This window comes from Parasteatoda tepidariorum, chromosome 10, assembly GCF_043381705.1.
Source record: "Parasteatoda tepidariorum isolate YZ-2023 chromosome 10, CAS_Ptep_4.0, whole genome shotgun sequence".
NCBI classification, from domain to species: Eukaryota; Metazoa; Arthropoda; class Arachnida; order Araneae; family Theridiidae; genus Parasteatoda; species Parasteatoda tepidariorum.
In genome coordinates, this window is record NC_092213.1 from 86,038,414 (window position 1) to 86,054,607 (window position 16,194).

Sequence of the window (16,194 nt, forward strand, 5' to 3'; positions counted from 1 at the left end):
AAAAAAAAAAAAAAAAAAAAAAAAAAAAAAAAAAAAAAAAAAAAAAAAAACAGAGTAAAAAAAAAGAGTTGAAGCAATAAACTAGCTGGAAAAAAATACAAAAGCAAATAATGACATACAGTCAGATATATGTAGTAATTTAAACTTGTTTTACTTCTTCTCAAAAGTGTAATATAAAATACCTGATACTTAAACTGATAAAATAAATAAAATAAGTTTGAAGTCAAAAACACAGCAATAAAGTTAAAAAAGCATTATAATAACATTAATTGAAATTATAACTAAAACTGTAATTCTCTGCATCTTCATATTTATAGATTTCAAACTTAAAAAAACAGAGAAAAAAAGAAAGAAAAGATTTGAAGCAAAAAGCTAGCTGGAAAAAAAATACAAAAGCAAATAATTAAATATAGTCAGATATATAGTATTTAAAGTTGTTTTATTTCTTCTTAAAAGTAAGTGTAACATAAAATGCCCATACAAGAATTTTAAACTGATAAAATAAATAAAATAAGTTTGAAGTCAAAAACACAACAATAAATTTAAAAAAGCATTATAATAACATTAATTGAAATTATATAAAAAACTGTTATTTGCTGCATCTTCATATTTATTGATTTTAAACATAAAAAAACAGAGTAAAAGAGAAAGAAAAGAGTTGCTGGAAAAAAAAAACACAAAAGCAAATAATTACATACAGTCATATATATGTAGTAATTTAAAGTTGTTTTATTTCTTCTTAAAAGTGTAATATAAAAAGTATAAACTAGACTTTTAAATTGATAAAATAAATAAAATAAGTCTGAAGTCAAAAGCACAGCAATAAATTTAAAAAAACATTATAATAACATTAATTGAAATTATATCCAAAACTGTTATTCTCTGCATCTTCATATTTATTGATTTTAAACATAAAAAAACAGAGTAAAAAAGAAAGAAAAGAGTTGCTGGAAAAAAAAACACAAAAGCAAATAATTACATACAGTCAGATATATGTAGCAATTTAAACTTGTTGTACTTCTTCTCAAAAGGGTAATATGAAATGCCTAAACTAGAATTTTAAATTGATAAAATAAATAAAATATGTCTAAAGCCAAAAACAGAACAATAAATTTAAAAAAACATTATAATATCATAAATCGAAATGATAGGCATAACCAAAACTGTTATTCTCTGCAGCTTCAGGTTTATTGATTTCAAACTTAAAAAAAAAAACAGTAAAAAAGAAAGAAAAGAGTTGAAGCAATAAACTAGCTGGAAAAAAAACACAAAAGCAAATAATTACATACAGTCAGATATATGTAGTAATTTAAAGCTGTTTTATTTCTTCTTAAAAGAATGTGTAATATAAAATGCCTTAACTAGAATTTTAAATTTATAAAATAAATAACATAAGTTTTAACTCAAAAACACAACAATAAATTTAAAAAAGCTTTATAATAACATTAATTGAAATTATAAACAAAACTGTAATTCTCTGCTTCTTCATATTTATTGATTTTAAACTTAAAAAAACAGAGTAAAAAAAAAGAGTTGAAGTATATATTAATACTCAATTAATAGTATATATTAAGAGTATATATTAATATTTACAATATATTAAAAGTAAAATAATATTTGAAAAATTATTCATATAACTATGAAAACAACAACCATTCCGTAAATAATACTATAGAGAGAATAAACAACTACTTCTCTTTAATGTGAGATTCGTGCAAAATCAAACAAAGTAAATTTACTTAATAGAGAAGTTCAAATATTTAAACAAAATCATATAAAGCCTGGCATAGTTAAAATTGAAAAATAACACTAATTTGCACAATATAATATGATAAACATTATAAATCAAACAATATGACCCAGAGAATGCAAATATAAAAATAAACATCCTAAAAATTAAGACTCACAAATATGTCATTTTATTATCCTGCGTGTAAGATTAGTAATATGCTAAAAAGAGATCAGCTGAAAATAACATCAATTTGCACCACAGTACAATATCATAAACATTATAAATCAAACAATATGACCCAGAGAATACAAATATCAAATATAATAAACATCCTAAAAATTAAGAATCACAAATATGTAATTTCATTATCCTGTGTATAAGATTAGTTATATGCTAAAAAGAGATCAGCTAAAAATAACATCAATTTGCACCACAATACAATAAGATAAACATTATAAATCAAACAATATGACCCAGAGAATACAAATATAAAATAAACATCCTAAAAATTAAGAATCACAAATATGTAATTTCATTATCCTGTGTGTAAGATTAGTTATATTCTAAAAAGAGATCGGCTGAAAATAACATCAATTTGCACCACAATACAATATCATAAACATTATAAATCAAACAATATGACCCAGAGAATACAAATATCAAATAAACATCCTAAAAATTAAAAATCACAAATATGTCATTTTATTATCCTGCGTGTATGAAGATTAGTAATATGTTAAAAAGAGATCAGCTGAAAATAACATCAATTTGAACCACAATATAATATCATAAACATTATAAATCAAACAATATGACCCAGAGAATACAAATATAAAAATAAACATCCTAAAAATTAAGACTCACAAATATGTCATTTCATTATCATGTGAATAAGATTGGTGATATGCTAAAAAGAGATCAGATAAAAAATATAATTAGAATAGATTTATGATACAGTTGAACCACATTAACACGAAACTGCATAACGTGAAATATTGATTTACATGAAACACATGTTTGGTCCAGTGAGTCAACTATGAATTATTGTTGTATTTTACATGTTTAATATGAAATTTTCAAGCTGATTATCTCTTAACATGAAAGGTTGCCACTCGAATCAGGAGAAGCAAAAAAATTCCCTCTCTTTTCCCTGTACATATTAAAAATTCCCTGTATTTTCCAGGTTTTTTCTCTGTTCTCCTTGAGGAGTGGCAACCCTGAAAGTATATTGCACTCAAATTTTTAGGGAAATTTGAAACCAGAAAAAAAAGAGAGTAAAATGTTTTTTACCTGTTCCAAGTAACTCGTGATGGGGAGATCAGGATCGTAGTTTGCGGCTTCATTAAAGTAAGTAGAGTAGATTTGTCTGGTTTCTTCATTATGCAATTCACTGACCGCTGGTCCCTCAGTGATGGCAGTACTATTATCGTCAACATCCTCCAAGGTAGTGAGGCTGACGGTTGAACCGGGCAATTCTAAGGTCTGTCTCCTAGTCAAAAACTAAAGAACAAATTGTCAAATGCTTAGTCTTCAGCATGTGGGAAGGATGCACATGCTACAAAAACTAAAAAATATTAATGACCCCAGTGACATAGTTTTTTCAGTTGGTTTTCTCCTCTGCAGAAATTGTTGCTCTATTTTTTATTTTCATTTAATATTTTTAATTTCCACATAGTTTTGAAAATCCTATAATTTTAATACAATATTATTTATTACAACAACGGAATCTCGAAATGAAAACAAGTATTTAGTAATCCTTTTTTGACCAGTCCAATTAGCGTGATTTTCTCCATCGGTTGTTACTGCTACGGATTTCAAGATTTTTTATTATCATTTTTTTTAATGTGAGGATGATTTACAAAAAAGGAAATGATTAGTGTGGTTTTCACCCTACGAAATTGGAGAATGTCACCAATAATATTAGAATTAAAAAAATATCACATATTCAAATTTCTTTTAAGTTATTTTATTAAAAAAGTTTTTTTTTTATGTTGAAGCTTCGATTAGTTTAAATTGGTAACATGTATACAGTCAGACCTCAATATAAGGTCACCCTAAGGGACATGACATTGCAAAAGTGACCTTATAAGCGGGGTTACCTTTTAACAGATTCATTAGCAGTTCATAACTAAGCACGTAAATAGTGCACATTACGATTTTTAAAAATGGTAATACAGACGAAAACAATCGGTCATAAATTAAATATTTAAGTCAATAAATTTTAACAGAATTAATAAATTAAAGAAAGTTAGATTTTTGAAAAAAAAAATTAATTTAAAGTAAAGCTGTTTACAAATTTCCTCAAAGTTTATAGACATACATTACATCTAACCTTATTTAAAATAATCATTTATGCAGGTTCGTCTCATTTTTGGCTTCATTTTTCGAACAATGTTTTCTAGATTTTGTAACTTCTCAAAATGTTTCTCCGCTCCCTCATGGTTTGTAAAAAAATTTCGTTTGACATTTATTGCATTGAAGCTTTTCCTTTGAGTTACAGCTACAGTCTCAGGATCACTGTCATTGTCCACAACTTGTGAAACTTGTAAAACAATTTCAGAAATTGTAGCTTCAGAAGTGGTGGCAATTTCCTCATCAGTCAAACCATATACAGCCTCCTCTTCAATGGCATGGCCACGATTTTCCAAATCTTCCATCAGAACAGATAGAGGAATATTGTCTTTTTCTTCGGTTTTGTCATCCATGATATTCAGAGAACTCACAAAACGTGCATGACGAAAACAATTTTCTATGTATGTGGTGGACACCATGTTACGCCTCAGATAAAAATGACCTTATAAGCAATAACGATTTTTAAAACTTGACCATATATCCGATAATCTGTAACAAATAATTCCTATTCAGTCAACCGGAATTTTGGAAAAGTGACCTTATATATGCGGTTGACCTTATATCGAGGTCTGACTGTATTTGTTATTACTAAAAGTATCTTGAAGAAAGATATTGTTAGTACTAGAGAGGTAAGTCGAAGAAAGACTGAAAAAATTCTGCCAACACAATTTTTAAAAAAGCTTTAAATTCAAAAATTCAACATACTTGTTCATTCTTTTCTTTATCCAGATACTTTTTAACATAAACATAACATTAATGAATTAAATACCTTTTACTATTCAAAATTATGCGTAAACATAATAAATAACATTTCAAGTTCATTTAATGTCAATCATACCTGGAAAATATTGCAGTTTTTCTGTTTTGATGACTGTAAAATTCTCTATGTGAAAAATATTTAGCACATTATGCAGCAATTATCATGAAATTTATAGAATTTTGTAAAATCCACTGGATTTTTTCCTAGCCATGTTTGTTTAATAATTTATATATTTATCATAAAGAATTTTAACAAAACAAAGCACAACATTCTATTCCTTAATAATCAAATAATGGTTATTAAAATAACTTACTTTGGATTGGTAGGACGTGGCGGAGGAAACTGCTGCATATTATTGATGCCAGTACCACCTGTTGCAGTGGGTGCCACATTTAAATCTTCCAACTGGGCATTTAGGCCAAAAAAAGAGTTAATATGGTCCAATGTGATGGACATCTTTACTAGAAATAAAAAAAGAATTTTAATATTAGTTTTTAATTAATCTACAAACTACAAAATAATACAATTAGTTTATAGAGTATAAAAGATAATACAATTAATCTTCAATATAATACAATTAGTCCATAGACTAAACAGGATATAACCTACAGTGTTCATTCTACACAAAGTTGGCCCTTTTGATGAAAGATTTACTCTTTTGAGCCTATAAACCAGGGGTCCCCAACCCGAATTGTTTATTGCTAGTATTAAACATGTGTACTTATTGTTTTAAAATAAATAAATTTGTATCTTGAAAATAGCCTTTAAATTTTTATTTGTAAAATATTATTAAATTGTGTCCTATTGAATTTTGGAAAAAAAAATTTTTTTTCTGGAAATTAAATAATGCATTTGTTAATATTCTTTTGACATTTATGAAAAGAAATTTTATCATTAGTGCACAACTAATGATCGTGTTATTAATACACAAGTCCATAATACTTTCACACAATATGATGACAGATTTGTTTTGTTTTTTTTCAGTGACGTGGCTTTCTAAATTTCGATATTTCAAATTATTACAATACAATGATTATATATTTGAGAACTTACTTTTCAAGACACGATCAATTCACTACAAATCATCGCATTTTTCACGTAATTTTTTAAACTCCAATGTTTTGCATTAAAACAACATTATTATAACACATAAATTTCAATTTCACCTTCTTCAGGTAAAATTGAATTTTATGTGTTGTGACAATGTGAACAACACATAAGATTTCCAGATTTGAGTGACAACCATGTCCAGGTAATAAACACTGGACACGGTTGTCACTTAAATCTGGAAAAGAAGTTCCCCGTGATTTCCATACACAATACATAAAGAGGAAACACAAAACAACTGTGCAAACGTGTGATCTTATATTAAGATAACTAATACTAGTTTCAATTGCTGGAAAAACTTAGAGAAATAGAGAACAGTTCAACATACATAAAAAATAAAAAAAATAATTATACAGCAAATGAAATAGTATAGTACCTACGGCTGAACTATCTTTAAATCTTAATTTGCACATTGAAAGGTCAACATTTTGTAAAAGAAAAAAAATAAATAAAAATTCCCTGTATTTGCACAGTTTAAAATGAAACATTCAAAATTCCTTGCATTTTCCCTGTGGAGTGGCAACCCTGCAGGGAGTCGTCCTCCCTGCATTATCTTCTCCCTCCACTCATACCTTCCCCCTTGTCATCAGGGGTCTGTCCAAACATTTTGTAAAAGGTCCTGTTTTTGCAAAATTGTGAAAAAATGACTTGTAATTTGTGAATATAATATAAACGTTAAGTCACATTCTTTCAACTAGTGTCCTGCTTTTGTGAATTTGTGCAAATAGGGCCCTGCAATTGCAAAAAACTTTTTCAAGAAGTTTTTAAATTGTAAATAGATATAAGATTATGCTCAACACTGTAAAATTATAATTAAAAAAATTAAATTTTCAAAAATAAACAGCAATTGCTGCTACTAAATTAGGGATGCAACATACAAATATTTGGCATTTAGCCTACACTGCTGAAAGCAGAATATTAATTTCGGACGAATAAAGAAAGAAGCGTCAGCCGAAGACAAAACTTAGTTCGTTTACATCTGCTTCACCCCCCACCCGGGAAGGGTTTATTCGATTAACAAAACAATAATGAAGATAAACAAATATGTGAAGGGTCCGATTAAAAGATAAATTATTTTGTGAAGGGTCCGTTTTTAAGTTAAAATATTTTGAGAAGGGTCCGTTTTTAAGAAAAGATATTTTGTAAGGGCCTGTTAATGGACCCAAATTTCTTCTAAACAGACCACTGAGATCTCAGCAAAAAATTTATGACAACCATTTTTGCTCTAGGGAATTTAAATATTGAATGACCAAAAAAAATATACATATTCTTGGAAACAGAACTAACTAGAATCGTGTCATGTGTTTTATTATTAATAATTACAGACTATCAAAGACTAATTTTTTTACAATAAATTCTAAAATGAACTATATCAACTAAAGAGCGCTTTAAAATTAAATATAAAATATTTGGCTTAATAAAGAATGTTTTAAATTTCACATAATTTACAAAAATCAAGTTACTATGTGAAATCAATGTCGCTTTAATAACATTTCCAAAAAATTGAGGACATTTTTACTTTTTCAAAAGGCACCTCAGGGAAGCAGGGGTGATTGTGAGCCCAAGTCGAAATTCCGGAAAATTTCTTGAGTTTAAAAAAAAAAGTTTAAATGGAAAAAAAATTTAAAACAAGTTTTTTTTCCTTTTTCTGAATATTTCTTAGTTTAATTAAAATATATTTGAAATTTTACACACACCTGGAGAAGTAATTAAAATTTACAAACGTGTCTTACTTTCTTGAGTTTATGATTATAGTAACTATTTACTGATAAAAAAATTAATATTAATCATGAATATAAGCTTATAAAGTATCTCTCTGGCTTTCCCTTATAAACAAATAAAATAAACTGAGTTTTTAAGTTCCACCTTTGAAAATTTGATTTCCGGAAACTTCGGTGATCAACTATTTTTTGAAACGTCTGAACCTTCGATCTCCGGTAACTCCAGGATCACTGTTACCGAAAAATCCGGATTTTTTCCAGAGCACAATCAGCCCTGGGGAAGTCCCCCTCTGATGATATTTCTTTATTGTGATCTGCCACGCTAACTACAATAGCCGAGGTGCCACATTTTTTAATAGGAAATATTTAATGCAGAAGTTTACAGGGATCGGAAGTTGCCAAGACTTAGGGGGAAAATTCACCCTGGGTCCCAAACTTCCAGCCCGACCCAGAGCTAAGTTAACAGATAAAAGAGCCAAAGCGTAATGCCTCAAAAGTCCTCTTTATTGCTTTGATTAAAAAGAATCAATCAAGCGTCAGAGTGCATTGCCAAATTATTCAACAAAAAATAAGCACTCAAATAATATTTTTTAAAAGCACTTTAAAAAAATCCCAATTAGGCAGAATTGGAAAGCGTTTGACAATTGACGGTTTTATCTGGTTTTAACCGTCATTTCAAAAACAAAAACTTTTGGCATTGTTTTAGACAATTGTCACAATTTTTTAATCATATAAATCGAATGGCATTTTAATACGTTACGGACTGACGATCTGCAGAAATAGATTGGAGTTGAATTAATTGCGAAAACGTTGAATAGAACAATGTGAACAGTGTCTCTCTGCATACTTCGTAGAGAAATTTAACACGGTAAAGAAAAAATCTCATTTTGTAAACGGGAAATATTAAGCACTTTTTAAAAACATCCAATGAAAAATGCACCTTTAAGTACTTTTTACAAACGCTACGCACCCTGAGCGTGTTAAGAAGTTTATCCTTTCTCAAATAAACACAAAACAGAGATTGTTGTGTAATTAAAAACAGTTGGAAGTTATTCCTTGCTTCGGAAACCGCCTTACTTATGAGGAAACAAACGCTCAAACAATTAAGAGGTTTCACCCTGAGTAACAGAATTGAAATGATAGCATGCTTAACTCCTCGCAACGTTGCTAAAATGTGGTGTTTATAATGCAGGCGTCGTTTTATAGCGGACAGGAGTTAAATACAGCGTGAAAAATATTCACAAAAATCTGCTTCGTAACCAATTTAGCCGTAAACAATACGCCACTGAAAATTCTGCTGAAACAATTGGCAAATCTCATAACTAATAATATAGTTTATAATCATCCGAAGTTTACTACTTAACTACAGTTAACAAGCATAGAATATTACAAAATGCGGAATAAAAATTACCAGAATAAATGTTTCTACCTTTAAATTTTTCCAACCGAAATTTAGTACCTTACAAGTCCTACTTTCGTATCGTATAAAAATGATGGTAGAATTGATGAATGCCACCATGCAGTTTTGGAACTCTTTGCAGTATTTCGCTTATCGCAGAACGAGTGATAGGCTGTAGTTGTAGTACATTTACATCGTACAAGAGCTGCACAATGGGCTACTAGCGACGATCTGGGAAACATCCCTGAGGATAATCCGGAGACATGCCATCGCAATTTTGATCCTCGACTGAGGATGGCTCCCCCGCTTCGGTAGCCCGACGACTTGCACGCGAAGTCGAGCACTTTACAGTAAAACAAGTTAACGCGGGCCAATACCGCACACTCTCGGTCCCAACACACTACACAAACTGATCCAAGTGATCACCCACCTGCACACTGACCGCAGCCAGTTACGGCTGGACACCGGTTATCGGTTGGAACCGTGTATTAGCAATCAGTTCACTGGGGGACGAATAGTGATAGTGACAGGATAAAGTTTACAGAAAATAATAGTTTTTAGGAATCCGAGAACTCAACGATTTATAGAGGACGTTGTTATCTAAGACGAATGACAGCTAGCAAAACAACACGATCATCAGTTGCACTGGAGATTTCTTCATTGTACCATTGTAACGTTTCCAACTTTATATAGCTGCTTACTAAATTTAAAAAAGAAAAATTTTTAATATTCTTTCTTATGCAAGCAAAACAAAATGGAATTACTTTTTTAAAAAGAAAAAGCAACCCAAACACAGCGGAAAAATATTCGTAAATAAACAGGAAGAAAATATGTATCATATTTTCTTTTTGAAGTTAAAACCTATTACCTCTGAAATCGCTCAAATAAATTTAATGATCTGATATGAAAGATCTGTTTAAACTTTACATTCCATACTTTTTTCAATCATAGAACTTCAAAAAATAAAATATGCAAAAAGTATACAGTGACACACAATATCATGTAATTTAATCTTAAAAAAAAGCTTTTTAACGAAAATTGTATCAAAAAATGTAAAATCTTAATAAGAAATCATTACTTAGAAACAAAAAAAATGTAGGATAAAAAATGCTTATAATAAAACAAAATATAGTTTTTTTTTCTTCTTTTTTTTCCATTTTTTTTTTTTTCAATTTTTTTTTTTTTTTTCCTATCTNCAAAAATTAGTTTTTTTTTTAGTCTTAAAGTTCTAAGTCAGACATAGAAAATCACTCGGTAGAGAACTATATTCAAATTAGAAAAAAAAATGTTTACAAGTAAATCTTTTATCATTAAAAACGCAACAATGTAGCCCTGTAGTTTACTATGTATTTATAAATATAATAATGTGTTGAATAGCGTTAAATGAAGAAATTCGAAGTCAATATTCTGTATAAAAATATGGTCCTATATCTCCCTCTAATATTAACCTGTAATATTCAAATTGGACCACGTATTATATTACCGGGTAATAATGCACCCTACCAGAGAAAATAATTATAGACCTCATAGGGGGTACACAATGTGGCCCTGTAGTTTACTATGTATATCTAAAATAGTCTTCGGAAAAGCTTTAAAATAAGGAAATTCGTCTTCTAAAGAGCTTTAAAAATTCGAAGTCATTTTTCAATATTAACGCAAGGCCTGATATCAGACCTCAATATTGACCCATAATATTTAAATTGGACCACGTATTATATTTCCCGGTAATAGTGTACCCTACCAGAGGAAATAATTATAGACCTCATAGTGGTACACAATGTGGCCCTGTAGTTTACTATGTACGCATATCTAAGATACTGCGTTCGATCGCTTTAACGCAAGGCGCGATATGGAACCTTAATATTGACCCATAATACTTTAATTGCACGACGTATTATATTCACATGGAATAGTGTACCCTACCAAAGGAATTAATTATAGGTCCCATAGGGGGTACACAATGAGGACTCTAAAGTTTACTATGTATTTAAAATGTGGCCCCGTTTGTTGGACTTAGCAATATGTTCAAATCAATACATTCTATTTTAGATGGAGGCAATTTATTTATTTTTCCCTTTTATTAAAACTTAATAAACAGGATAAATTTAATGAAGGTAAGATTTTAAAATATATATATTCTTCAGATAGTTAAAAGTGATGCAAATATATATTATTTTTGTTATGTGTTTTTCGATATCCTGGAGGGTCCTGCATGTAGGAAAAAAAAAATTTTCATTGGGAAAATGGGAAAAATTCGGGAAAATCAGTTTATTTGCTCTTTTTCGACTTCTTTTGTAACATTTTGAATATTCGAGCATGCATGGGGTTTTTTCTGTATGTGAAATCCAGCAAAGAAACGTAACGGAAAAATTAAAAAAAATAATGGCTCGAGAAGGGTTCAAATTTCAAGACCCCCATAGCTTCCTTTAATATCAAGGTGTAATTTTCAAACTCGGAACCTAAGTATGGGTCTATGGTCCAAACAAGGCAGCCGAAGAGAATTTTTATAGGGTAATTAGGGGGGGTCACAATGGGCCCCTAAAGTTATATTGCGTAGATGAGAAGAGAGAGCTTTTGAAGCGAAACTGTGGTAGGCTTCACGTATCACCGTGGACTGGAAGGTAGGCAACCCAACAAGCAAGTTCGCTGCTGGAGGGAGAGGTGCTGGGTTCCAATCCGAGGGATGGACAAATTTTCAGAAAATTTTCTTTTTTTGTTGTTGTTTATTTTAAATTATATTATTTTTTTATGTGATTTTCGATATTCTGGAGGGTCCTGCATGTAGGAAATAATTTTTTTCCTTGGGAAATTGGGAAAAAACTGGAAAAATCCAGGAAAATCAGTTTATTAGCTCTTTTTTGACCTCTTTTGTAACATTTTGGATATTCCAGCTTGCATGGGGTGTTTTCTGTGTGTGAAATCCAGCTAAGAAAGCGTAATGGAATAATAAAAAAAAGAATAAAAAAATAAAATAGCTCGAGAAAGGTTCAAATTTCAAGACCCCCTAGCTCCCTTTAATATCAAGGTATAATTCTCAAACTCGGACTCTAAGTAGGGCTCTATGGTCCAAACAAGGCTGCCGAAGTGAATTTTTATAGGCCAATTAGGGGGGGTCACAGTGGGCCCCTAAATGCATATTGCGAAGATGAGAGGAGAGAGCTTTTGAAGCGAAACTGTGGTAGGCTTCACGCATCACCGTTGACTGGAAGGTAGGCCACCAGACAAGCAAGTTCGTTGCTGGAGGGAGCGGTCCTAGGTTCGAACCCCAGGGACGGACAAATTTTCAAAAAAAATTTTTTTTGTTTATTTTAAATTATATTATTTTTTTATGTGTTTTTCGATATTCTGGAGGGTCTTGCATGTAGGAAATAATTTTTTTAATTGGGAATTTGGGAAAAAACTGGAAAAATCCAGGAAAATCTGTTCATTTGCTCTTTTTCGACTTCTTTTGTAACATATTGGATATTCTAGCATGCATGGGGTGTTTTCTGTGTGTGAAATCCAGCAAAGAAAGCGTAATGGAATAATAAGAAAAAGAATAAAAAAATAAAACGGCTCGAGAAAGTTTCAAATTTTAAGAACCCCTAGCTCCCTTTAATATCAAGGTATAATTTTCGTACTCGGACCCTAAGTAGGGGTCTATGTTCCAAACAAGGCTGCCAAAGAGGATTATTATAGGCCATTTAGGGGGGTCACAGTGGGCCCTTAAAGGTATATTGCGAAGATGAGAGGAGAGAGCTTTTGAAGCGAAACTGTGGTAGGCTTCACGCACCACCGTTGACTGGAAGGTAGGCCACCAGACAAGCAAGTTCGTTGCTGGAGGGAGCGGTCCTAGGTTCGAACCCCAGGGACGGACTAATTTTCAAAATTTTTTCTTTTTTTTGTTTATTTTAAATTATATTATGTTTTATGTGTTTTTCGATATTCTGGTGGGTCCTGCATGTAGGAAATATTTTTTTTTATTGGGAAAATGGGAAAAAACTGGTTAAATCCAGGAAAATCAATTTATTTGCTCTTTTTCGACTTCTTTGGTAACATTTTGGATATTCCAGCTTGCATGGGGTGTTTTCTGTGTGTGAAATCCAGCTAAGAAAGCGTAATGGAATAATAAAAAAAAAGAATAAAAAAATAAAATAGCTCGAGAAAGGTTCAAATTTCAAGACCCCCTAGCTCCCTTTAATATCAAGGTATAATTTTCAAGCTCTGACCCTAAGTAGGGGTCTATGGTCCAAACAAGGCTACCGAAGATAATTTTTGTAGGCCAATTAGGGGGGTCACAGTGGGCCCCTAAAGTTATATTGCGAAGATGACAGGAGAGAGCTTTTGAAACGAAACTGTGGTAGGCTTCACGCATCACCGTGGACCGGAAGGTAGGCCACCAGACAAGCAAGTTCGCTGCTGGAGGGAGGGGTCCTGGGTTCAAATCCCAGGGGTGGACTAACTTAAAAAAATTTTTTTTTTTTTTTTTTTTTTTGAAATATATTATTTTTTTACGTGTTTTTCGATATTCTGGAGGGTCCTGCATGTAGGAAATATTTTTTTCTACATTGGGAAATTGGGAAAAAACTGGAAAAATCCAGGTAAATCAGTTTATTTGCTCTTTTTCGACTTCTTTTTTAGAATTTTCATAGGCCAATTAGGGGGGTCTCAGTGGGCCCCTAAAGGTATATTGCGTGGATGAGAGGAGAGAGCTTTTGAAGCGAAACTGTGGCAGGCTTCACGTATCACCGTTGTTGGGTGGTAGAACTCCGGATAAGCAAGTTTTCTGCTGGAGGGAGGGGTCCTGGGTTCGAATCCCAAGGACAGACACTCTTTCAAAAAATTTTCTTTTTTTTCTTCTTTTGTTTATTTTACATTGTATTATTCCTGACTGCGAAGCCATTGGCTGCGGACTCGAATCCCGCTCTGTGCATGGATCTTTCCTCCTCTCTTTGTGCTGTCCTCTGTTGTGTGTGTGTGATGTGTGAATATGGCCCACCCTATAAACGGTTTGTGGCAGTGTGGCGTGGGCAATGCTGATAGCCTTCGTGACTTTGGTTCACAGGTGCCAAAGGAGGGTTATAGGTGGGGCAGGGAACTGTCCTTGCATCAGAAAGGCAAAGATTAAAATTCAGTGCCCGCCATTGGAAAAAAAACGTTGTATTATTTTTTTAAAGTGTTTTACGATATTCTGGAGATTACTTTAAGTAGGAAATAATTTCCTTTAATTGGCAAAGACGGAAAAAAACTGGAAAAATCTAGGAAAATCAATTTATTTGCTCTTTTTCGACTCCTTTTGCAACATTTTGGAAATTCTAGCATGAGTGGGGTGTTCTGTGTGTGAAATCCAGCAAAGAAAGCGTAATGGAATAATAAAGAAAAAAGAATAAAAAAATGAAATGGCGCGAGTAAGGTTCAAATTTCGAGACCCCCCCCCAGCTCCCTTTTAATATCAAGGTAGAAAAAAAAGAAAATTTTCTGAAAAATTGCCGCAGCTGGGATTCGAACCTGCGACCCCTCTCTCCAACTGTGAGTTTCTAGCCCGTTGCCTCAGTCCACCGGAACACATGAAGCCTGCCACAATTTCGCTTCCAAAGCCTTCTCACGATCAGCTATGCAATAGACCTTTGGGGCCCCACCCTGCCCCCCTCATTCACCTATGAAAATTTCCTTCATCATGCATGTTTGGCCAATGGACCCCTACTTAGGGTCCGAGTTTGAAAAATATGACTTAATATTAGACGGCTTCGAATTTCTAACCCCACACTGCCTTTTTTTAATTTTTTTATTATTATTCCATTACGCTTTCTTTAACAAAGATTTTACACGTAGAACACCTTACGCATGATAACCTGTTGAATTTATTTTAAAAATAGCATAAAACTATGGAAATAAACCAATTTTCCTGGATTTTTCCAGTTTTCACCCTTTTTTCGCCTTTTTCCCTTTAAGAAAGTTTATTTCCTACATGTAGGACCCCCAAAAATATAGAAAAACGCATTAAAAAAGTATATAATGCAAAATAAGCGAAAGAAAAAGAAAAGAGAAATTTTTTTGCAAAGTTGCCACAACTGGGATTCGAACCTGTTACCCCCTGCTCCAACCATGAGTTACTAGTCCGGTGTTTCGACCACCCTAACACGTGAAACCTGCCACAATTTCGCTTCAAAAGCCCTCTCATGGCCAGCTATGCAATAAACCTTTGGGGCCCACAATGCCCTCCCCCTAATTCACATATAAAAGATTCCTCCGGCAGGCATGTTTGAACCACGGACCCCAACTTAAAAATTATAACTTAATATTAAAGGCAGTTTGACGGCTTCGAAATTCGAACCCCACCATGCCATTTTATTTTATTTTTTATTATTATTCCATTATGAGTTCCTTAACAAAGAAAGATGCTCGATTTTACACATAGAACACCTTACGCATGATAAACTGTCGAATATATTGTAAAAATAGTTTAAAACAATGTAAATAAACCAATTTTTCTTGATTTTTCCAGTTTTTACCCCTTTTTTGCTATTTTTCCAATTTAAAAGAATTATTTCCTACATGTAGGATCCCCTAAAATATGGAAAATAATGTTAAAAAAATAATATAATGCAATTTAAGCGAAAGAAAAAGAAAAGAAATTTTTTTGAAAAGTTGCCGCAGCTGGGATTCGAAACTGCGCCTCCTCGGCCCAGCTATGAGTTACTACTCCGGTCTCTTGACCACCAGACCGCTCGAACACGGGAACATCAAAGAAACGGGAAAAAAGAACTGTTAACAAATCAACTACGCACTACTCAATCCCGTTCGACGGATCATGGGTTAGAATCCCCTTGTCGTCAGGTTAACCATGGGAGGTTTTCATGGATTTCCTTTCCATGTAACTCAAATGCAGGTTAGTTCCATCATAAAGTCCTCCACGTAGGCAAATTTTTCCCAAAACTTGATTCAGGAGTTCCCTTGTCTTCTGGATTTGGTTAAAAATCACAAAACAACTAAGTTGAGCAGTAGTAGTCGTGAACACACAAAAATCGGATCGGCTGTTAAATAAAATAAAGTCAAATACATAGAAGGTCTTCTGTGGTAAACGCAACATAGGTTAGAGTCCCCTTGCAGTCAGTCTAACCGTGAGAGGTTTTTGCGGTTTTCC

At 32.1% G+C, this 16,194-nt stretch overlaps 2 protein-coding genes across 2 annotated transcripts in view; one reads left to right on the top strand and one right to left on the bottom strand.

Moving 5' to 3' along the window:
- LOC107446389 (uncharacterized) overlaps positions 1–5,037 on the bottom strand; it is a 15,282-nt gene extending 10,245 nt beyond the window's left edge. Inside the window, exons 1-2 of the mRNA XM_071187049.1 lie at positions 4,065–5,037; positions 3,023–3,232 (exon numbers count right to left, since the gene is read on the bottom strand). Of these exons, the coding sequence (XP_071043150.1) occupies positions 3,023–3,232; positions 4,065–4,082 (228 nt within the window). The 5' untranslated portion in view covers positions 4,083–5,037. The remainder of the gene's footprint in view (positions 1–3,022; positions 3,233–4,064) is intronic.
- Positions 5,038–5,155: 118 nt separating this feature from the next.
- LOC139426911 (uncharacterized) overlaps positions 5,156–16,194 on the top strand; it is a gene marked incomplete in the record, with an annotated part of 50,827 nt that continues 39,788 nt past the window's right edge. Inside the window, 1 exon segment of the mRNA XM_071187050.1 lies at positions 5,156–5,250.